This window comes from Centrocercus urophasianus, unplaced genomic scaffold, assembly GCF_019232065.1.
Source record: "Centrocercus urophasianus isolate 14NV4802_14NV808 unplaced genomic scaffold, USGS_Curo_1.0 seq_11, whole genome shotgun sequence".
NCBI lineage: Eukaryota > Metazoa > Chordata > Aves > Galliformes > Phasianidae > Centrocercus > Centrocercus urophasianus.
In genome coordinates, this window is record NW_024884253.1 from 1,640,645 (window position 1) to 1,663,351 (window position 22,707).

Below are 22,707 nucleotides of genomic sequence, written 5' to 3' on the forward strand. Positions count from 1 at the left end.
TTTTCCATTAGGGAAATGCAGTAGAGTGAATTGCAGGAAATCGGACAAACCCCGCTTTCTCAAATTAGCACCCAAATTTCTGGCTAGTTGTTACTTTATACATATATACATATACATATATACTTTATACATTTATACATAGTTCCTTTATGGTCCAACAGTGGGCACACGGTGCTGCTCAATGTTTGTTTCTCTTGGTGTTACAGGAACTCCAAAATTATAGAACCACAGGATGGCTTAGGTTGGAAGGAACCTTAAAGGTCATCTAGGTCCAACAAAGTAGAGGTGTGTATGGCACTGAAATGAATGCTGCTTCTGTCTTTTGCAGCATTTAAGTTATTTTGCTTTTGCTTTTGGGTGTGCTTGGCATTTTAAAAGACATCATTCCTCCACCTTCCTTCCCTGGAGGTTTCTGCTAGATATTTTAGATGTGGAAATAAATTGAAGTCTGCAATCTTTGTTATTTTTGGTGGAGGGGGACAATTAATATAGTACTGTGTCTTGCTTGGTTCTTGTAATTCAGGACTTGGAGGAGTTTACAACCCTGACTTGTTTGCATCATGCTTCATCTGGGACTTCCTCATCAAAGTTCGTATGAGCGTATGGACACAGGATCCCTGGGCCAGGACAAAAATGCATCAAATTCAGGGCTTTTAACACTGATGGATATTTAAGGAAAGAATGGATATAGTCACGTAAATAAACTCTTCTTTCCTCTCCTCTCCCCCCCTCCAAAAAAAGAAACAAACCAAAAAACCAAACCTCATTCAAAAAACCTCCATCACTGAGTATCATTCCCTATGCAATTAGAAATTTATAACCAAACTTAAGCCATATCATGCCCATGATGTGCAATAGCCTCTGATGGAGCCTATACTGCCATATTACTAACCCAGAAATTTGAGTTATGTTAAAAATAACAAACAAAACTCCCCCAAACCAAGGTCACTGCTGTCTATAAAGATCTAAAATCTTATCTGTTTCTGCTCCTTTCTCAGTGATTTAATGAAAGCTGGATCTAGTTAGTAACAAGTGCAATTCCTAGGGGACAGGTAAGCACAAGCTAATTTCTTGTGTTATATAGCCCCATATATAAAGTGTAGGAAAGTGGTGTCTGGGAAAGCTGATTTAGGAGGAGCTGTAGAAAGAGAAGAGTGGGAACATCTCTAGCAGTAAGACCCTGTGCACTTTGATTAAACACCATTTAATGCTCTGGATTTGTGTCAACCTGACAGTCTGATTCAGGACTTTATTTATGGCTGGGTTGGGGCTGAATTGTCTCACACAAGTATTGCTGCATGTGGGATGGGTGAGAGGCAATGGAAAACTTCCTGGTTTCTCTCTCAGCCTCTCCTCCCAGTGGAATTGCTCAAGATCTTGCAGCACCATGTTGGGCTCTTATAACATGTCCATGTCTATCATGCTACTTCATCGCCCACAATACCAAAACATGGAAGCTTCTGAAAGCTGTTTTCACAGCTGTTAACATTTCTGTGTTCTTTATGTCCAGAGAAGGTCAACAAAGCTGATGAGGGAATTGGAGCACAAGTCTTAGGGGAAGTGATGAGGGAACTGGGATTGTTTGCCATGGAGAGAAAAAGGTTCAGGGGAGACTGTATCACTCCCTGCAACTCTCTGAAAGGAGGTTGTAGCAGCTTGGAGGTTGTGGTGAACTGGGAGTTGGCCTCTTCTCAAGGGTAACTAGTGATGATAGACAAGAGATAATGGCTTTGAGTGGTGACTGGAAAGGTTTAGGTTGGATGTTGGGAAGGATTTATTCTCCAAAAGTGTGGTCAGGCATTGGAACAGGCTTCCCATTGAAGTAGTGGAGTCACTATCCCTGGAGTTGTGGCACTGGGGGACGTGGTTTAGTGGTGAGGGACGTATCCTCAGGGCCATCCTGAGTAGTGCATTAGGAGGGCTTTTCGTTTTGTTCAGGATGCAGAGCTTTTGCCTTGCCCTATTGCTGACGTTCTGCTCTTTCAAATGCATGTTGAGAGCATGGCATTTTAACAGCATTGGGAGATCTGGTTGAGGGATGCAGACTGTGTTGCAGTCACAGTCTGCTGCCTGGAAATATGAATTACAGCTCCTATCTGAGTATATGTAATGCTTCAGCTCAGAGGTGCAGCGTGCCAGTAACAGCAGTGGTTTAAATGCACTGTGGCATGTCAAGTGGACAAGGACTGTGGTGCTTTGAGCTTGGCCAACATTTGTGGTAGAGCAGTTTTCCATAAAACTGCAAAAGGTGGGGTCCGAATGGGACTAAACCGTGGGAAAATCTGCTCTAGACCTTGTTCCGAAAGTGTAAGTGGACAAACGACTTCCTGTGGTGACTGTTGTCTATCAAAATATGACTCTTTTTAAGGTTTTAAGGGTACATGAGACATCCTTTCTCTGTAGTATAGCTCAGTCCAGCCTCACACCCACCTTTCTCTGGCAATGATGAAGCATTGGAGGACCTCAAGTAGTTTCATGGGGCTTTATGTTGGGGAATGAAGATTACCAACCAAACAAAATAAAACATTAAAACTAAACCAAGTACTCAAATCTTCTGTCCTATTCTGTGCTCTCCTTGTAGGAAAGATTCAGGTACATTGGCCAAAGTGGCACTTAAGGAAGTCACCTGGGCAGCACCACTAGCAATTCTGGGCACTGTCTCCTTAACACTTGCTGTTGGGATATCAGGAAGAAATAATAAGAGAAGCCTATCCCAGGGATGCTGTGCAGGAAGATGAATGTGCTGAGAACTTTTGAGCTCCCATCCCCCACCTGCCCCAAACGTTTTTTTTCTTCTCATTGCTCCCTCTCCCTTTTCTGAAGGCAGGACCTTGCTCTGCCTGTCTGTGTTATTGTGCTTGCAGTTTCTCATTCATTTGCAGTTCTGCTATGTCCACTTGATAAATGAGCAGAAATATTACTATTGCAATTGCTAATAATTCCTGCAGAGGCTGCCTTGATCCATGTAAGCCATATCTGATACATCTGATCATTGCCTTTCCTGTCCTGATGATTCTGGCAAAGGCATCTGGCCTTTCCAGTGCATGTTGTATGATCTGGCACTGTGTAAAGCTCCATTGGACCCTCTAATTGGGCTAAATTTCCAGTGAGGAGGAACCCACACTGATGAATTAATGGTTAATCGTCATTTTTATTAAAGAGAGCATGCATGCAGGAGTTTGGATTCAGTGTTTTATTACATCATTCAGCTGAGCAGCAAATGATTTGTCTGTTGGGACAGAACAGGGCTCCCCATCAGTCCTCTTCTTGTTGAAGCAACACTGTGATTCAGACGAGCAAGTATTATTTTTCCTACAAGAATTTTGCTTTGAGAAGAAATATCTGTCTTCTTTGTATGATGCTCTAGCCCTGTGTTACTGGTGTTTCCCTGTGTGATCAGATAGCATTTTGAGGTGGTAATATTGACAGTTCCCTGCGCTGAGTGTGACAGCACATCATCCTTGCCATAACCTGTGCGTGTGCATATATAACAAGTAATATTTTGGTGTCAGCTCTATCACAGATGCTCTCTGCTGGTCATCCCCTTTCAGAGGCTGTGATGGGAGTTTAGAGACCCTTTCAAAGTGATGGTGGTCTCCAGTATTAATAGATCTCTCTTTTTGTCTTTGCAGCCACCCAGATTGATCCCAGTGAACTACAGGAACTTTTTCAGGAGACTTCAGCCAATGTCTTCCGAATTAACTCCAGTGGTGCGTATAATAAGAGGTTTCCTGGTCGTTTGTGTGCTGTCCTGCTGATGGTTCCTGTGCGTGTACACAGTGTGTGACAGCTCCTGTTGTCAGGGAGCAAATATTAATGCAGTTTTCTTGCTGCTGCATCTCATGAGCACCAGCACATGTCCAATACGCAGTTCATTATAAGATGTAAAAATATTCCACCATATGTTGCATTAAACAGGCTCAGATATATTCCAGTTCTTACGGAGTCCACATCCTTTTCTATTTTTAATCGTGTCATCTGTTACAATAGGGAATTAGAACGCAGAAAGGTGGAACAAGCCAGGCTCATTTTCTAATGTATCACAGCACTACTGTGTTCAGAGCCTGTCATACCAACCTGCAAAACATCTATCTCCCTTATAAAAACACCAACACCAAAGCTCTTCTATTACTCTTCACTCTAAAGATTGAACAGTGATGCTCAGTCATCAATATGATCCTCATATCTCCCAACACAGTGGAGGTGCAGAGTTCTTCCCTTCTTTGGAGACGTGCTCTAGCTCATCATGCCTCACCTGGGATAGAATGTAGAGCTGCATTTTGCAGATAGGTGAAAACTAATGTTGAATAGCAGTTAATGTTGTTGTATCCCAGTTCTAAAGCACTGCTGCCAGACAAGGTTTTAAGATCATTGAGTGCTGATGTTCTGAATCTCCAGATCAGCTTCTGTCTCTGGTCTGATTGTGTATAAGAGCATCAGGTAAGAAAGAGAGCTGGATGGGATGCAAAGAAAGGATTTTAGTGTCTCACAAATTGTTTTAATTCTCCCCATATATTCTGGGGAAAGGTCTCAATCTTTCTAGTAAGGGATCTTTGCTAAAAGGGGGATGGGAAGCAATTCTTCTGAAATATAGGCATTGTTTGTCTATAAGCATTTTTGCATGCTGCAGTACAGTCATGCCTCCATCTGCCAGGCAAGTTTGAGCACACATTTTTCTATGACTGTAAGGGATTGATAGATATGAGTTTGCTTTTGACAGTCATCTTTATCTTGAGTCAGAGCTTCAGGACCACCTGTAGCACCAAAATACTTCTCACCAGTCAGATTTCGCTGCTCTCCACTATCCGAGAAGGTGACGTTGAAGGTGAAAGCAGGTGCTGGGTAGGCTCTGTGAAGGTATTTGGGTACCTGGTTTTCTGTAAAATCAGAAGAAAAATAATTCTTCACACTTTCCTTCTGTGCTTTTGGTAGAATAACCCCATACAACAAGACAGGATGGATGTTTGCTTGCTTTAAATGCATTTTGAAGAAAAGAGCTGGGAGTATTAATGAATCAGAAGTAGAACGTGAATTCACAATGACCTTATTCTAATTTCAGTGGGAAACTAGAGAGTAACTGTTGAAAAGATGGAGCCACGTCTGTCACAGTGCTCATAGTGGAAGAATGGGAGGCTGTAAGCACAGGCTGAAACACAGAACATCACAATTCAGTGTGGTGAAAAGAATTCTGACCATCTGGTTGATTAAACATGGCAACGAGAGCCCAGGAAGGCTGTGGGATCTCTGCTCTTGGAGATATGCAGAGCTGGAGTAGGACCTTGCTTTCAAATGGACCTGCTTGGAGCAGAATGTTAAGACCTCCAGAGATGCTCTGCATGAGTCTATGATTCTTCAGTAGTTCTGCTACACATACAACGTGATTCTAAATGAGTTGAAGGCAAAAACGGGTAAAGGACACTTCATGGTTGTTTTCTGGTTTTGTTTTTGTTTTTTTTGGTGGTTGTTATTTTTAAGAGGAATAACTGATTGATACGTTACACGAACAGTTGTTTAAGGAACATGTTATTTATGGTCTTCTGGAAAACTACTCGCATGCCACAAGTTTGGCAGCCTTCTTCAAGGAGCAAAAGTTGAGTCGCCGTTGTGCTGCATTTTTGTTTGTGTCCTTTGTGATAGTGGAGAGCAGCAATTGGACTGATAGTACTTGGGGTGAGGCATAACCACCTACTGCAGAAGCTCGAGAAATTTGTTCGATCACAGAGTGGTTGTGATTGGAAGAAAGCTCTGGAGGTCATCTGTTCCAACCTGTCTTTGTAGTGAATGTGCTCTCGTCCCTTCATTAGCTCTGTGCCTCTTCATTAGACTCTCACCAGTATGTTCATGTTTCTCTTGTACTGGGGAGCCCGGAACTGGACCCACTAAACCAGGTATGGCCTCCCCAGGGCTGAGCAGAATGGAAGTCTTGCCCTCTAATGCGGCCTGAGATACAATTCTTTTCTTTGCTGGAAAAACACCTTATTCTTTTAAGTTCCACTTGTTGTCCACCAGGACTCCCTGGTCCTTTTACCTGATCTTTTCTTTGAGAAAACCTCAATACCTTGACCAGGGCTTATGGCTGCCTTTGGCAGCTTGAACCTCTCAATTGTAGCCAATGGTACTTGGCTTACAGATGTGGGTATGGCTTTATTATACAGAAAAACCTGAATTAGCACTGGTCTTACTTTTTCCAAGCACTAACGGTGCTACTTTGATAATGATGATATAATAGTATACTGGCTGTTGGCAATGAAGGATTCATTGTGAAGTTTTGCAGGCTGCTTGTTTGCTGTCAGTACACAAGGTAGCCAGGTTAGGGCTGACAAAGTATATCTGAGCTGTAATCCAAATTCCTGCTCTTCTAGTGGAGTTTATCGTGAGAAATCCTTAAGATGAATGCATTATCTTTGTTGAAATGCTGCAATCCAATTTCTACTTTTGTTCTTTGCATTACATTTATCCCTTCAATTAGGTTTTGAGTAATTTCAGATGGTCTTTATTTCTCCTCTTAAGACTCGCTCTTAGAGTGAGTGAAGATTTGCTTTCAGTTGGAGTTGCCTGTACAGAGTGCTCTCTGAAGCAGGTATTGGTGGTGCCTGTACTTAAAACTGTTTTGTAAAATTGGAGAGGTTACAGAGAAGAGCTAAGGCAATTGTTTGAAGTCTGCAAATCGGACTTTAAAATGCATGCCATCCAAATTTCTGTTTGAGACATCTGAGAGGGCTTGATCATGGCTTGTAAGTACCTCTCTGGGAAGAAAGACATCAAATAGATACATAGGGCTCATTAATCTAACATTCTCACAGATAATGAGATCAGGAGATAGGAGTCAAAGCTAGACAAATTCAATCTTTCTGTATGCGGGTAAGTAGCCATTAGAACTGCTTATTGGAGGGACGTGATGGATGCGGTGTGGCTTCGAACCTTTAAATCAAGATTCAAATGTCTTTTTATAGGAGATACTTTAGTCCAGCTGCAGTCTATGGTCTCAACATAGGAGTGATGGGATGAAATTTTATGGTAGGAAATCAGACAGGATAATCAAAATAGCTCTCTCTGGCCTTTAAAATCTATGAATCTATGAATTTATAATGCTTTTTAAAGTGCTTTTAGGTTGAATAAATGCCCATAAGATACTATGCTCTTCACCACCTCTGTTATTTTTGTCTGCTAAAGAAAGTTTGATTCAACTTGTTTGTGTCTTGTTCACAAGCCCTTCCCCAACAGTGCGTCCACCTTTTCAGGGGAGGAGATGCTGAATGTACTGCTAAAATTTTACACAGCTAATCCAGCCCAGATAAGGAGCTTTGCAGAGGTGTAAAATGGGAAAGGGTGCCCAGGATCCCTTCTGCCTTGCACAGCTGCACCATCTGGTCTCTTCAGTAAACCCAGCAAACTCTGTCTCAGAGCACGTAGCAAAAGTCAGTGCTGCTGTTGTGTACCAGCACACAAGCAGCTGAGCAAGAAGTGAGTGGCTGCATTGCACATGCTCACCAGATGTTGCCCTGTGCTCCTGTTGTGCCAGGCATGGTGTATTGAACGTCCTTCAGGATTGCGTAAATCCAGGCAGTTTCCCTTTTCCTGCCTTACCCCAACCTCATTTGGGACTTCCAGGTTCTCCATTGTGTCTGGAAACCAAACTAGGCATCTGAAATGCTTTCTCACTGACAGGTTAAAGGTGTTATGAGCTCTCCACTCTGTACTTCTGTTGTTTGGATTCTTTTTGCTCTCCTTACTATTTTTGCAGAAATCTGAGCCTTTAAAGTGATTTAAATTCTTCTTGGCCATTTGAGGCCTTGGCTTCTGATCAAGGAGAAACGTTGCAGCTCTGAGCTGATCTTGGCAGAACTTACATTGAAATGCTTCGTCCTCCCCCTTTCTGCTATAAAAATGGACATCTTTCTTGTGTGTTTAATAAAAACCTTAGATCCATTGCTTATGTTTATGAGCTACTGCATCATTCTACTGCCAGTTCATGAACGTAGGGGCATTTTTTTTTAAGTCATCTCTTACAGAATTGTCAAGGGGTAGTGGGAACTTTTACCTGTACTTTGCACCTGCTTTCTCTCTGTTCTTCAGGGACTTCCCCTATTGAGCATGGGGAAGGTTGTCTGATAAGGCTTTGGCTTAGGTGAGTTTTATGTTTTCTTACTCAGTTGATTCAGCCTGTTCCAGTAAATATATAAACTCTTGTAGAAGGAGCTGGCTTGATGCCTCGTGGCTAAAGGGCTGATCACTGGAGGGTATACTGCAAGAATCAGAGCTGTTCTGCCCAGATGGAGAATATGAGTCCTCTAATGGGTCTCTTCCCTCTCTAATTCCTGTTACTTCCTTATTAATATCTCCCCATGACAGATTGGTGCCACATGCAATCCCATTATCTTGATCTGAGAGGCTGAGCAAAGGGTTTTTCAGCATCCCACAGGTATGATAAAGTCTCCATTTCCATCCTGGGGTAGTTTCTCATTCCCCATTGATTTTAAAAATTTTGATGATGTAGGCAATCAGTGGCTAACTCTCAGTTTATGTAAATCAGTACAAGTCCAGCGGCAGTGACCTCTGTGGAACATCTTGGAAGACCAGCACATGCCTTTTAAATATTAAATATGCAAGGCCTGTGAAGTAAGAAGTCTGTTTTACCATTGGCTTCATGGCATTGCTCCAGCCCATCTTGACATGCTGCTTCTTTGGTAACTCAAGTATTCAGAACTGGTAACTTCCAAGAGATTTTCCATATCCAGCACAAGAATCATGCAGGTTTCAATAGAACTAATCTTAGCCAAAGCAAGGTATTCCTATCTCAAAATATGAAAGAGCTAAGTCAGACTAAAATCCAGGAGGCTCAAGTTTGCATTTCAGTTCTGCTATTTCCCAGGTAAGAGCCACATCAAATGCCAACATTTTGGCTGTTCCAGAGCTTGTCCTATTGAGATTACTGACCTTTATACAAATAGAATTCTGGAATCACTGAATCATTAAGGTTGGAAAAGACCACTAAGATTATCTAGTCCAACCATCAATCCATAACTCTCCATTCTCCAATGGCATTAGAATAAGCACCATGCTCTGAAATGCCCCAAAGGGCTGGTAGGTCCTGGAATATTTTTAGATGATACTAAATTTTGTCTTTGAAATAGACAGGTTGCATGGGAGACTTGAATTGTTAGGATTACAGAGTAGAAGGAGGAAATTATAATATCTGTGAGATTTTTTCAGGATCTGAACTTTTATCCTAAAAAACTTTTATCCTAAAAAAGCTTTTATCCTAAAAAAGCAAATGGCTATTATTTAAGACTGACACTTTATTCTTTAAAGAACTGTACGTCCAGCAAAGTGTAATAATTATTAGCTCAACTGTAGAACAGTTACTTAAGGTTTTGTCTCAGTGAACTGTCAAACTCTGTACTGAAATCTACTTTTGAGATCTAGCAGTATAGTAAGCAAGGTGAAAATATCTGTTGGTGTTGGATACTCATGTTGTACAAGGGCAGTAATTAGTTAATTTGGTCCTTTTTTTGTGTCCATATGTCTTTTGGTGTCAACCCGCAGAAGCCCAGAAGAAAAGAGGGAATTTGTTTTTTTCTGTCAGGGGAAAAATAGTTAAGTGACTTGTTCAGAACTACAGACCGAGACAGAGTCTGCAGTCATTGAAATAATAGATATCTTAAATTTGTACTGGAATAGTTGACCCATGTTACTTATGTGTTCTTTTTGTTCCATAAGTATTGAAGCATAACTGATAACAGGGTCATCAGTTCTTACAGCTGGAAGCATCCCAAGACAATCCCCGATGTAAAGAGTAAGAATGTCATTCATATTGCATCTTTCACTGTGGAATGTCTTAAAGTGCTTTATGTACTTGATATGCTAAGTCCAAAAGAAGTGATCTTCTGTTAGTGTGACATGAAGATGTGACAGTGAACACCCACAAGTATTTATGCATTTTTTTCTTAAATATGAAGTTTCTGTGTAGTGCTATGCAAACCATCTTTCCTACTTCCAGCTCTGATTAGAATCACTTAGACTTGAGCATTCTTCTCTCCTTATAGAAAAAGCCCAATGAACTCCTTAGCTAACCTGCAGATAATAACAGTAAGACACATTTTATCTGAGCTAAAAGACAGAAGAGTGAGTATAAAAGTCTTGAACAGTGAGTTAAAAGATAATGGAATGAATGATAGAACTCAACTTCTTGGAGGCTATTTGGAGTAGTTAATATTTATTAATTAGTAGTTATTCTATCCTGTCACACCACCCATGGAATAATCACCTCTTGGGGACTCAGTTTTAACTGTTTTGTGTTAAGTGGCATTCCCTTATATTGTCGCAAGGTACTTGTTCAAACACTAATTCACTGTATGGTTTTGAAAGGAAATAAATTAAAAGATGAGTAAAAATCCAGTATGTTTTTCTCTGAAAATGCTCCTTTTCTTTCTTTGCTGTTGACAGTGACTTCTCTGGAAAGAAGTCTTCGATCTCTGGGGACCTCCAATGATAATCAAGAACTTCAGGACGGACTGTGAGTCTGTTTTGAATTGCATCTCTCTGTGTCCCAACCTTTTCATTTTTTTCCCCTCATCTATCCTCTCCCTTTCTTCCATCCTTTTATTCATAACTGGACACTTTTTTTGTCAGGCTCACTTAATTTTGTTCCTTTCTGTTGGTGATTAATGATTGTAGGACATGTATTGATTGTATAAAGCTTTGCTTGTGCTGGTTTTTGGAGGCAGAGAATGCTAGGTAGATAACAGGAAATGATGGCCCACAGTGAAAGATGTGTTTTTGTGGTAGTGTGTGGGTTGTTTGTTTTGTTGCTTTTTAATGTGAAGCCAGGCTTGAGTACTCGTGTAGCTTTTTCTTTTCTCTTCTTTTTTTTTCTTTCTTTTTTTTTTCCCCCTCTTTGCCAAAGTCAGTGAATTGAAGAGGAAAAGAAAGAAAAGGAACAAGAAAGGTATTTTATATGCGGAGATGTGTGTTGTGGCATTGAAACTTGCATCACAGGGTATAGCACAGAGAAAACGAAACTTCAATTTCGTTTGCAGTAGATACAGTTCATTAAACTCTCTTCTGGATATGTGTATACACAAACATGCACAGTTAGTTTTCATTGTATGCATGCTAATTAGAGAATTAAAATGGCTTTTCCAAACGTAGCACAATTTATTAAAGCTGCTTCCCTTCATGCAGCCTGCATAAAAAATCAAGTACTTAGGACATGGTTCTGATTCTGTATATATAACTGCATTTCCTAATGAGGTTCAGCTGTGAATGGAGGCAAGATTTTGATTTCTATTTCTTTATATTAGCATTACAATCTGAAGAAGTGCCTGATGGACTTGACTCACCTTTTTGATGCAGTATAATCTCTCAGATAGGTTTGCAGTCTCTCTACTCCAATTCATTGCTATCATCTGCGCATCTGATCTGCTCTAATTCACATCAACACTGTTTTGCAAACTGGAGGAATAAAAATAGTTACAGTAATAATAGTCGGAAGATTTTGAACTAAATTTAGGGGACAGGAGAGGATGTGAGAGTAAAGAGTCAGCCTGTATAGATCAGTGTAATCAGGAAAGATGTTTACATGTACAAAATTATTTGTAGCATAAACCACCCCAGTAACTGCTGAAGATCCTTTGTCCAGGAAGGCTTTTGCTCACCCAGAACATCTCTTGTGCTCATGCTCCTAAACTACTCCTTTTTTATTTAAGAATCAATTCCTTGGCTATTCAGAGCGTTTCCACAGTGTGGCTAGATAATTTTCTTTTTTCTTGAGCAGCTACATAAATAAATCCATAACACACTAATTGCAATAATTATTTGTGATCTTGGAATTATCATTAATTGTCCAGATAGCTAAAAGTAGCATCTTCTGATTTTAACTGTGCTTCCCTGCTCCTGTTGTCAGCCCCAGAATTCCTCCCACTCTCTCCTTCCACCCTAATGGTCTGTCCCCTCTTCTCAGGCTCTCGCAAAAGGTTTCCCTTGATTTTTCCTATTTTCCTTATTGCATCTCCAGATAGAACAGTTGCAGGGTATTCAGCAGAATAAGACCAGCAATTGCCTTCCCCTCAGTGTCCCATTCTTTTTGTCCTGACACTGATCTATGCTTCACATTGACCCCATTTCACCACCAGATGTATGCATGCAAGTAGCCTGAATGCTCCATGTGCATCTCTGCCTTTCTCTCGTGAGAGCTGCACCAGCAGAAAAGCAGCACACCATGAATCACGAGAGCCACGTGGGCTGCATATATCTCTATGATCAGGAGCAAGCAGGGGGTCAGTTCTTCAGGTGAGACCTCTGGAGCAGCATTTTCTGCTTCCCCAGCTGCAAATCATGGCTTAACCTCTTGCTCCTTTGCCACTTGAACCCTTTTCTTCTGAGGTTGATGCATGTTTTTCCTTGAATATCCTCTAACGTGGAAGATGGGTGGAGAGAAAGCACTGAGCATTTGGAAGATTTATATTCTTGGCTATTAGAAAAATGATAGTTTTTGTGGATATCTAAATGTGTGGATATCTTATCTGTCTGGGATTGTTTGATCTGGAGAAAAAGAGGCTCAGGGGACACTTAAGAACTACCTCAAAAAGAGGTTGTGGCAAGGTGGAGATAGCGCTCTTCTTTCCAGTAACTGATGACAGGATGAGAGGTAACAGCCTTAAGGTACTCTAGGGGAGCTTCAGGTTGGTTATTAGAAAAAATTTAGTCTCAGAAGAGGTAGTGAGGTATTGGAACAGGCTACCCAGGGAAGTGGTGGAGTCACCATCCATGGAGGTTTTCAAGAAAAAGGCAGATGGCACTGAGGGTCATGGAGGGCTGACAGTTGTACATGTTCCAAGAGGTCTTTTCCATCCTTAATAGTTCTTTTTCATACTAACTAGGTGAATGTCACTCTGCTAAAGTGATAGGCAGGTGATAGGTGTCAGAGTATTTGAGAGTAGGGGGATGAAAGTGAGCATAGGACATTAGGTATGTACGATAGTCTGTACACTGCAAAAACATTTATTTACCTAGCTGCAGGGTCTTGCTACTGCATAAATAAAAAAAGCAAAGTTGCCTGACTTTTTAAAATTCATGTACTTTCCACCTCTCGTGCACAAAGCTTACAAGGGCATCAACAGGGATGCTGATTCAGATGAGGACAGACTTCTCACGGTCAAATTGGGCTGTTCCCTTTTCTGAAATGGTTTCTCTGCCTTTGATAGCTGAGTCGTTCAGGATAAGGATGCATCTGTGGCAAGTGAATTTAGGACGAGTTTATCCGAAGTAGAGTGCCAGCTCTAGTCAGTGAGACAGAGCTTGGCTGCTGAAGTGTGAGCAGGGTATATGTGACACTCAGCAGTCAACTCTTTCCAGAGCCAGCTCAAAGACTTACATGCTTAGATCTTGAAATGCTGGAAAGTGAAATGTAAATGCCCATAAGAAGCTCTAGATGGAGTTGGCTGAATGCAGCTGACCCTGGATTAATTGGGAATGGAGCAGGAGTAAGAGGAAGACAGATGCATGGAGCTGGAATTAGGAGCTAGGATCATTAGGCAGTTCTGAGGCATGATTTATAGCTACACCCATCCTGCTGAATACTGATACAGTGCAAGAAAAATATATTTATTTTTATCTTTCCCTAACTTTTAGTTTAATAATCCAGGCTCCCAAGCAATATATTTCACTCATTCGTCCCGTGATGTGGGATTGAGGGAGTTCCCTGATGTAGATTAAATGCCCAGATAAATCATTGTCTCCAAGAGAGTGAGAACCTGACCTAGTCTTGTGACATCAAGGTTATGCAGTTCCAAATATCCTTTGGTGGCTATCTCAGAGCAGTGAAATCGAGCTGTTAGTAGCAGAAGGGGCTCGTGATTTCCTTTCTCGTGAGGCTTGTTGACCATAACAGTGTTGTATGCTTTCCAAACCAGACCTCCTATATTGCTTACGTTCAAGTATATCTTTTCATTGGATGTTTAGCACTGGCTTAACTTATTGCAGGTGTAAGGTTAATATGGTACTGTATTGAGTTACAGTCACACTACCCTTTTTTTGATGTGTCTGGGATATAGCTATGACACTTCATGCTGCAGCCTTTTTGGATTCTTTACCAGTCTCTAAAAGGAGAATTTGCTTGTTTAAGGAAGGGTTGTGAGGATGATATTTTGGGGACTTTTAGCACTGCTGGAAGTTTTGAGTGTGCAAAATGTGTTGATTTCTCCAGATTTGAAGGAAACAAAAAAACAACAAATTTTTGCTTCTACTTCCTTTCTCTGATTGATTTGTTGCTTTTTTTTTTTTTCTTTCTTTCCACAGATTATAGAAATATATAGATATATTTTTCTGCAGCTGACAGGGGATTCAAATCTACATCTGTACAGTGCATGAAAATAAGCTTCCTATTCTTGTAGAAATGACATGGCAGTATTTGTACTCTCTATTATATATCCTTCCCATTTCTCTGGAAAAAATCAGACATACTGGCATCACAAGATCTGTATCAGGGAGCCCACAAGGACATAGATCCTCCTGTTTAAGCAGAAAATTCCTACATCCACAGATTGAATGTCACATCTAAGCAGTGTTAGCGAATATATACCCACGAAGCAATCACTGTCTGCAGAACACTGATGAAGTGCTTGCTTTTTGATGTATAATACTTTAATGATTTTATTAGGGCTTTGCAACAGAAGTGATTACGGTGCAGTACTGCAAAAGAGTTTCAAATTATTTTCCGAGTGGGAAGCTCAGTTTGAGGTCTGAGCTTCTCAGGGGTGAGACAAAGGCAGTAATGCTGAAAGGGGCAAAAAGTGTAGCTTTTGGATCCTGGATTTTGGCCAGACAGTAACCTCAAGATATACCTGTTTTCCCTGGGAACGCAGGTTATGCCAAAATTCATGTATGGTTTGCTTGCTTATTGCTGGGTTTAGAAAGAACTCTGTCTTCATCATGGTCCCCAGTAAATTTTCCATTATCCCAGTAAATCACTGGGATAATTTCTAGGAATGCCTTCATCAGTTTATCTTGCCATCACATGTCCGTTAAATCAAGTGATTCCTGTGGTGTAACAGTGCTCATATGACAGGATGCCACATTTAGGGTGTTCTCAGGGAGAGATATAACTGTGTAAGCCCAATGCCTATCTGCACATCCAGAATTAATTAAAGAGTGGCAGTGAGCTCTTCAGTTCACTTGGACACATTCATTGTTGTTTTGCTGGATTTGTAGAAGTGCTTTGAAACACTTTGGTGCTCATGACATGGTTGTTACTTCTGGAGTGCACTGGACTCTATTATGGCTGTTGCTTCATGTCATCTTCATTATGGATAAGTGATCTTGAGGGTGGCATCCCATGGCAAGGGTGTCAGAATTAGATGATATTTAATGTCCCTTCTAGACCAAGTCATTCTATGATTCTGTGATCCTGTATGAGTCATCTACAGATAGGAGTCCGTGTGGCTTTGATTAATGGCATCTATCAAGCTTCATACCATCCCGGTAAAATAGATGATTCTTGAGGCTACTGAGATGCCCCAGGGTGTCTGAGGCGTACATGTGGGTTTGGCAGATGTGGTGTGGGATTTGCTGTTCATTTACTTCTGAAATAACAGCTGTACTGGATGCACCTGAGGACACCTCAAGTGAGTCTGGCTGCTCATTTGAATCAAGTGGAAGAATTGCCACTTCTAATTGACCTTCTGGGGACCTGCTGATCTTTAAGGATCCATTCCAAATCAGGGTAGTCTATGATTCTATACTTAAAGAACTCAAATTCATCCCACCTAATAGATAAGACAGTAAGATGTGTAGTAACCCAGGCTTTTGTAGAGAGTTGTGAGGTCATTTATTCCTAATCTAGATGGAAGCCCCCTTTGGACATGTCCATCTTTCTCTGCATATGCTAAAGTGAGGCCAAGTTATTTTCCTCATGGGTAGGAGCATCACTGACCTGCTGGGAAGGCAGATAAATCCACACCTCAGGCTTTTCTGAATTGTCTTAAAACAATAAATATTTGTTTCTAGGTTTATGCTTATTATTTCTCTTTTCTTTTCCCATCTTACCATTATGTTTGATAAGTTGGAAGTATAGCTTAAAAAAATGTAAGGATTAAAAAAAAAAAAAAAAAAAAAAAAGGCTTCTGTTAAGAAGGTTTTAATTCCTGTGGAATGCAGATTCAGTTAGAGCAGAAAGATATCTTAAAGTCATAATGTACTGAAGGAAGATTTTATTAAAGTAAATCAGACAGAAGCTTTTAAGTGTCAGCATGTTTAATTAAGGGTAGGATTTAATAATATTTCATATGGTTTTGTTATTCTGCTTGTATAAGCTTAAAAAAAAAAAGATTTCCATAAATATTTTGAAGCGTCGTTTTGATTCTGTTAATATGTTAAACCCTTCAAAGTAATACCTTCCCTGTTCAACTCAAAGCAGTCGGATTAACTTTATCTATCCTCCATTTATCGCTGTTGGCATCAATTTCTGACATGAAAAACCTTCTAGGTTTGGCAGTAAAAATGGATTGCCAGATTGCAACATTTGCATTTAACTGTATAATACACTTGCCTTATTAGTAATTGTGTTTGTATGACAGATCTCACCCTTAAGAATCCCGTAGCTCCAGATACATGACATCTCTGTGATAAACTGCAAAAGCTGGTGATGAACTGCAGAACTCTCTGATGATGATAAATTCATTGACTTTTGACCACCTTCTCTGCTTAGAAAGGCCCTTGGAGTATCCCTTCACATGCCTGAACAGTTTCTAATAGTCACTACAAATCAATCTGTCAGAGAAGAGTTTTTCTTTTCAGTGCTTTGCTCCCAAATTGCCCTTGCCAGAGGTCTGAGATGGCCAGAAGTCCTGGCCAAAGTAATATCTTTCCATGTCAAGATATCAGCCTTTGGAAATAGGCTGTGAATTTTAAGTAATGAAGTGATGGAGCAGTGATTAGTTATTCGTGGCAAGTGGTGAATGCTTCAGGACATAGAATCATGGTAACAAGGAAGGACGGTTGGGAGATAACCAAACTTTGCCTATTGACAAGCTGCTGCTTGTCATGTTTTCCTTCATGCTGTCTCATGACTTGTCTCTCAGTTTGTGATCTCACCTTGGTGTCATGGTTGAAGAAGACCATGAGTGCCTGAACACACACTGCTGGGACCTCCGCGGATGAAAATTGGGTGGCACAGGAGACCCAACCTTTCCATGTGCTATAGTTCTTGCCTCAAGTTTGCAGAATTTCCCTTCAGGTCTAGGTCCAATTGGTTGAAGACCAAGGATGTAGGGTCTTCTGGGAGCTGACGGACAGAAGTTTGTTACCATAGTGTGAGCTCACTCACTCCTAGAAAATAGGAAGTGTAACATCCTGGGACTGTCACGCTGGTCAGAGCATAGATCTTGGTAAATGGTGAAATAGGGAAATGTTGTATCCTGCCAGAGACTTAGCTGATATAAAAATCATCCGTCTCCTCACCCCAAATACTCCTGCTGATTTGGTGCCTACGGAAAAAAATGCACACCTCCAACAACGCCAAGTGCATCCTAAAGAAGTGCTGGATTTGTAGTGAGAAAATTTGATACTAACCAAAGTGTATCTGGATATTGCTGTGTGTAAAAATACTGTCATGCTTGGTCTTTTTATAAATTTATTCTAAGATGCTTATCTGGAAAGTGCTGAATTCACATGGATATTTTTTGTGTTTATGGGTGACAGCTGAAGGAACAAATAAATGGAATAAAACTATCCCTCTTTTTTCAGCGCTTGGACCACCATGATAATAGCAAAACTTCTGCTAATTTTGAGAAAGCCTTTCTGAGCTTAGTCAGTGACAAATATTCAAGTCTCCCTGTTGTTAGTCAAAATACTTATTTTAAATTTTGGGCATACTTTGTTTTCTTTTCTCATATATTAGAAATGAAATGTGGCATTTGAGTAGATTAAATATTGACATTTTGAGTCAACAGTGAAAAATCGCTCCTCCTTCTCCCTCCCAGAAAGGAGAAAACCAATCCAACTCAAAGTATTTTGACTCTTTCTTCCCTAAGAGTTAGAGGTAGTGAAAGACAAACTTTCCTTCTACACATCCTGCAGAGGGCAAGCAATGTTTTATTAGGATTGGAATATCCACAGGCAGGAATGTTATCTTATGACATGAGATACTGGTTGGAGCAGCTTGCCTCTGGATTTGTCAGCGTAAGATCTGTAAACTTTGAGACCGAAATAACAATTCTGCTGAAGAGAGGGGGTTGGCTACATGTTTACATTATTTTTTATGCCTACAGTTACACATCTAGCAGTGCAGCTCATATTGATTGACTGGAGGGACCTGTGGGATGAAGTTTGTTTAATAATTCATGTATGCAGGCACTGAGTGCGTAGTCGTCAGGGCTGAGCATCCGTTCTGGCACGGAGTCCTTCAGGGGTCTGGCATACTAATCCAAACATGCTCATGTTTAGTGAAGTACTTCTGTTGGCTTTGTGTAAGGTCTCATTTATTCCTCCAGTCTTACGTTAGCCCTAAAGCCAGGAGCGGCGGTCATGTCAATGACAATGATGTGTATTGTGATCAGTGGCTTCTGCTGATCTTTCAGTTGTAATTCTGAGGGCAATATGTTGAAACAATTAATGCCCTCAGAAAGGTTTGCTGAATTTTAGAAGAAAACAAAGACTAGAACACAGTCTTAGGGAAAACTAAGAGGGCTTTTGCTTGTTGGAGAAATCTCTGCGGCTTGCTAAATATCACTGCTTTTTTTCACAGCAGTGCTCAAGTGGATGAACCCTTCAGCCACTAAGATGATCAGAGGGCTGGAGCACCCCTCCTATGAAGAAAGATTGAGGAAACTGGGCTTGTTTAGCCCGGAGAAGAGAAGGCTTTGGGGAGACCTCATTGTGGCCTTCCAGTACTTGAAGGGAGCGTATAAACAGGAGAGGGAATGGCTGTTTACGAGGGTGGATAGTGATAGGGCAAGGGGGAATGGTTTTATACTGAGACAGGGGAGGTTTAGGTTAGATATTAGGAGGAAGTTTTTCACACAGATGGTGGTGAAGCACTGGAACAGGTTGCCCAAGGATGGTGTGAATACCCCATCCCTGGAGGCATTCAAGGCCAGGCTGGATGTGGCTCTGGGCAGCCTGGTCTGGTGGTTGGCGACCCTACACATAGCAGGGGATTGAAACCAGACGATCATTGTGGTCCTTTTCAACCCAAGACCATTCTATGTCTCTGTGATTCTATGATTCTGCACTGTACCCAGTCATGTCCGTCATAAACCTGTGCAGAGATGTCAGAATTCCCACTGCAGGAGGCACTGCCAGGGGTTAATCAGATCTTTGGGCAATTTGTATGAGCAAGAGAGATTTTAATCAAGTAAGATGGTTTTCAGCAAGTAACACTTCTGCAGACCAGTAATGGGGTATCAGGAGGAATTCTCTTTAAATTACTGAATTTAACACCCTTTTCCCAACTTGTTTGAAGTAGAACTAGATAATCTAGGTAAGGATGCTCTTTGGAAAAAATGTTTTGGAGGGAGAAAAGTGACTAATGCCAGATAAGAACTACAAAGACAAGAACAGAGAAAGTGAGGGTGCCTTAAGAAATGATAATTTTAGCATAACGTTCCCTGGTGGCTGATAATGCAGCATAACAGATTTATTCCAGAAAACTCTTGTGATCAGCTGTGTGTCCACACCCTCATCTGGACTAATCATGCTGAAGATGGAGTGTTTGACAAACGTGTTGCAGAAAGTGAAACCTCAGGATTTATACGTGTTTACCAGAACATTTCATAACAATGCCTCCATACATTCTCTCTCCTGGTGTTCACAAAATGCAGATGCAGTTTGTGCATGAAGAGCTTGCCTCTTCATGTCCTGTGATCTTGATGCATTCAGTCTTGCAGAATAATGATTAAGTAACATCATGCGTCTTTCCTAGATTGCAGTGTCACACAACAGGAATCTTCCTTTTTTTCCTTTACAACAGTAAAGGAAAAAAAAAAAAGTCTTAGCTCCCCTGTATACATTCTTAGGGGTTAAGCCAGCTGTGGAGGACTTTCCATTCTTTTTTAAGAGTTATTTTCTTAATAGCAATACAGTAAATAGGACCAGAAGGTTAAAAGTGTACATGTGACCCCTTCACTGTGCAGCCAGTAAACAGCTCAATAAAGTTTCAGTGTTCAGGTACCAGGAGTGCTGTGCACTTGGTCCCATGGCAACAACCACCTTAGGAAATGTGCAGAAAAAGCGAGAAAACTTGTTAAAGCATTCAAAAGGTAGAGCACTCGATAAGTCTTCTATTTTAGCTTTATTTCTTCTTTTCTTAAGCTGCAAGAAATGTTAACCCTGTGTGCAAATGTTTGATCTAGCACTCTTAATCGTGTTAAAAACGATAATGACACTGCTGCTTCAGGATTGGGAGAGGTAAGTTGTTGTATCTTGTTCAAATGAGCTGGCATTAGTTGAAGGAAATGACAACAGTGCAGACTCAGTTGAACCAGAATTTGGGGTTCTATGGCAGAGAGCAGTGCTCTGGTGGGTTGAGCAATGTTAAAGCTGCTGTTTGTAGATGGAGTCCCAGGAACTGAAAGAGGCTTATGGGATTGATACTTTGAGGCCTTCTTGCTTATGTACAGCACTGCAGTGATTTGTTTGTTTGTTTGTTTGTTTTCCATGTGAAGCTCTAAGTGCAGTTGTTCCTATTCAATATAATTACCCAGTAACAAAGTGTGATGCCTGACATTTTTGTTGTGGCTTTATGGTACTGCACATGGCTGCAGTTATGTTATATGATGTGACAAGTCTAGAAGGAAAACCAGTTCAGATGGTTAAACTGGTGATGATGGATTGTTTCTGTACATGGACCATTTAACAGTCTGAGCTAGCAGATTGCAAATGGGATTAAATATGGATTAGTATTAGCTGCTGAAACGTTTGAAAAGGTGGGTAAAACAGCTGAGTTATTTGCCAAAAAGCAGGTTACAGCAGCAAGTTGACAGGAGCTTTAGATTGTAGTGTTGATAAAGCCCCTCAACCTTTCCTGCTTGATTCACAATTGCAGTAGAGGAAAAATCCAGCTATGTCACATTGTCTGAGGAGCATAAATGAGAGAAAGTAAGATTATTGAATTGCTGAGCATGGCAAATTCCCCCAAGCCCTGCAGAATAATATATTTTAGCCGTGCTTTACAGTTTATAAAGGTCAGTTTGCACTTCAATTACAAATCTAGGTTTAGAGCTTTTAAAGGACACAGAGAAAAAAAAAAAAGCAATTTTTTTTTTCTTTTGTGATTACCTCTTGAAACACTGATAATATTTCAGAATCATTTGTGAAAAGATTTCACAATGCTATAGCAACAGACATTTTAAAAGCCTCAGCTGAAATGCTGAAAATCTAGGTCCTAGTTTTATTTCTCCACTTTACAGATGGACAAAATAAGCCCTGTGAATTCTTAAGGCTTTGCAGTGAATTAATCACAAAGTTGGGCAGCAATCTTACATGAGAGATTCAGCCCAATAGCAAACCAGGTTTTATTAAAAAGAACTCGCATCTCTTTTTTTCCCTCTTTTTTTTTTTTTTTTTTTTTCTAAACCAGCATTATAGCTGTTAATGTTCTTTATTGAATGTAATTTCACTCAGTTGGGAGCGCAGGGTCTTTGTATCCTGGTTATATCTAGAGTTGACTGGGCTGACAAGGGAAAGAGGTTTCAGGCAAGGAGGAAATAACCAGAAAAAAAAAAAGAAAAAAAAGAAAAAAAAGGAATAACCTTTTTCTCAATATAGATATGATTGAAATAGGAAATATTATTTTTAAGTAGGTGAGTAGATGCCTGTGCCTTTTACCTTGCCGCAGGTGGCAGCCATCCGATAGCTCTGTAGATATCTCTGCTTTTTCTAGGCTATGCCTGAGTAACCACACTGCTAACAAGCCGTAAAGAGAGCGAGCTGGGTCACAGGGTAAAGGTTACCACATTATGGGACCAGGCCATGCTAATGATAGTGCTGAAAAGTGAATCTGAGTGGATGCAGCTAAACTATTGCATTTCTCAGGCTTCCAGAGGGAGATTTTTTCCTCTTGCCTCCGCTGAGGAAAGCTTCCTCCCTTGACACATGTGCTTCCGTCTACTTCACATGTGTCTTGGTTCAACCAATTATGCATGAGATGGACAATTAAAACAGCATCTGTTTTTGCAGCAAGAGTCGTTCTGCCTCTGGCGTTTTCCTTGCCACAGTGTTTTTTTGTGTAGAGGAGGAAGATGAATGAAGGAAGTGTACCTCAGCTGCTCCACATGCATCTTGCCCTCTGCACTCTCCACCCCTCTATTGAGTGCTCTCTAATAGTTTTATGCCCTTGTTATTCTGTGGCACCCAAACATGCCCCCAGTGCTTGAGGTGAGGCCGCAGGGCTCAGAGCAGAGAGGACAATCCCTCCCCTCTCTTGATGGCTGAATGCTTTCCAACAGATCCATGTTTCTCCTGTACTGAGGACTCCACATCTGGACACAGTTGCTTAGAAATGAAATGAGTACGCACAGTATTCTTCTCACACTTGTCAGCTGGAAAGATGATGGATAAAGAGAAGAAAAGAGATGCTCATGCTTGTCAGCAATGCTTACATTCCACTAAAAGCAACGCACATTATATTTGCTTGTGAAGATACTCCTTAGTCTAGCTGCTACATCACAGGTTGATTGTGCAGCTCTTAGAAAGTCAGAGCATCTCTTATTG

The 22,707-nt window shown here is 40.8% G+C and overlaps 1 protein-coding gene across 8 annotated transcripts in view; it reads left to right on the plus strand.

The window, feature by feature from the left end:
- Nucleotides 1–22,707, plus strand: part of TSNARE1 (t-SNARE domain containing 1) — a 461,403-nt gene that overhangs the window by 150,727 nt on the left and 287,969 nt on the right. For all 8 annotated transcript variants that reach the window (XM_042836518.1, XM_042836494.1, XM_042836540.1 and 5 more), the window contains 2 exons: nt 3,633–3,710; nt 10,447–10,516. In XM_042836518.1, coding sequence (XP_042692452.1) covers nt 3,633–3,710; nt 10,447–10,516 — 148 coding nt within the window. The remainder of the gene's footprint in view (nt 1–3,632; nt 3,711–10,446; nt 10,517–22,707) is intronic.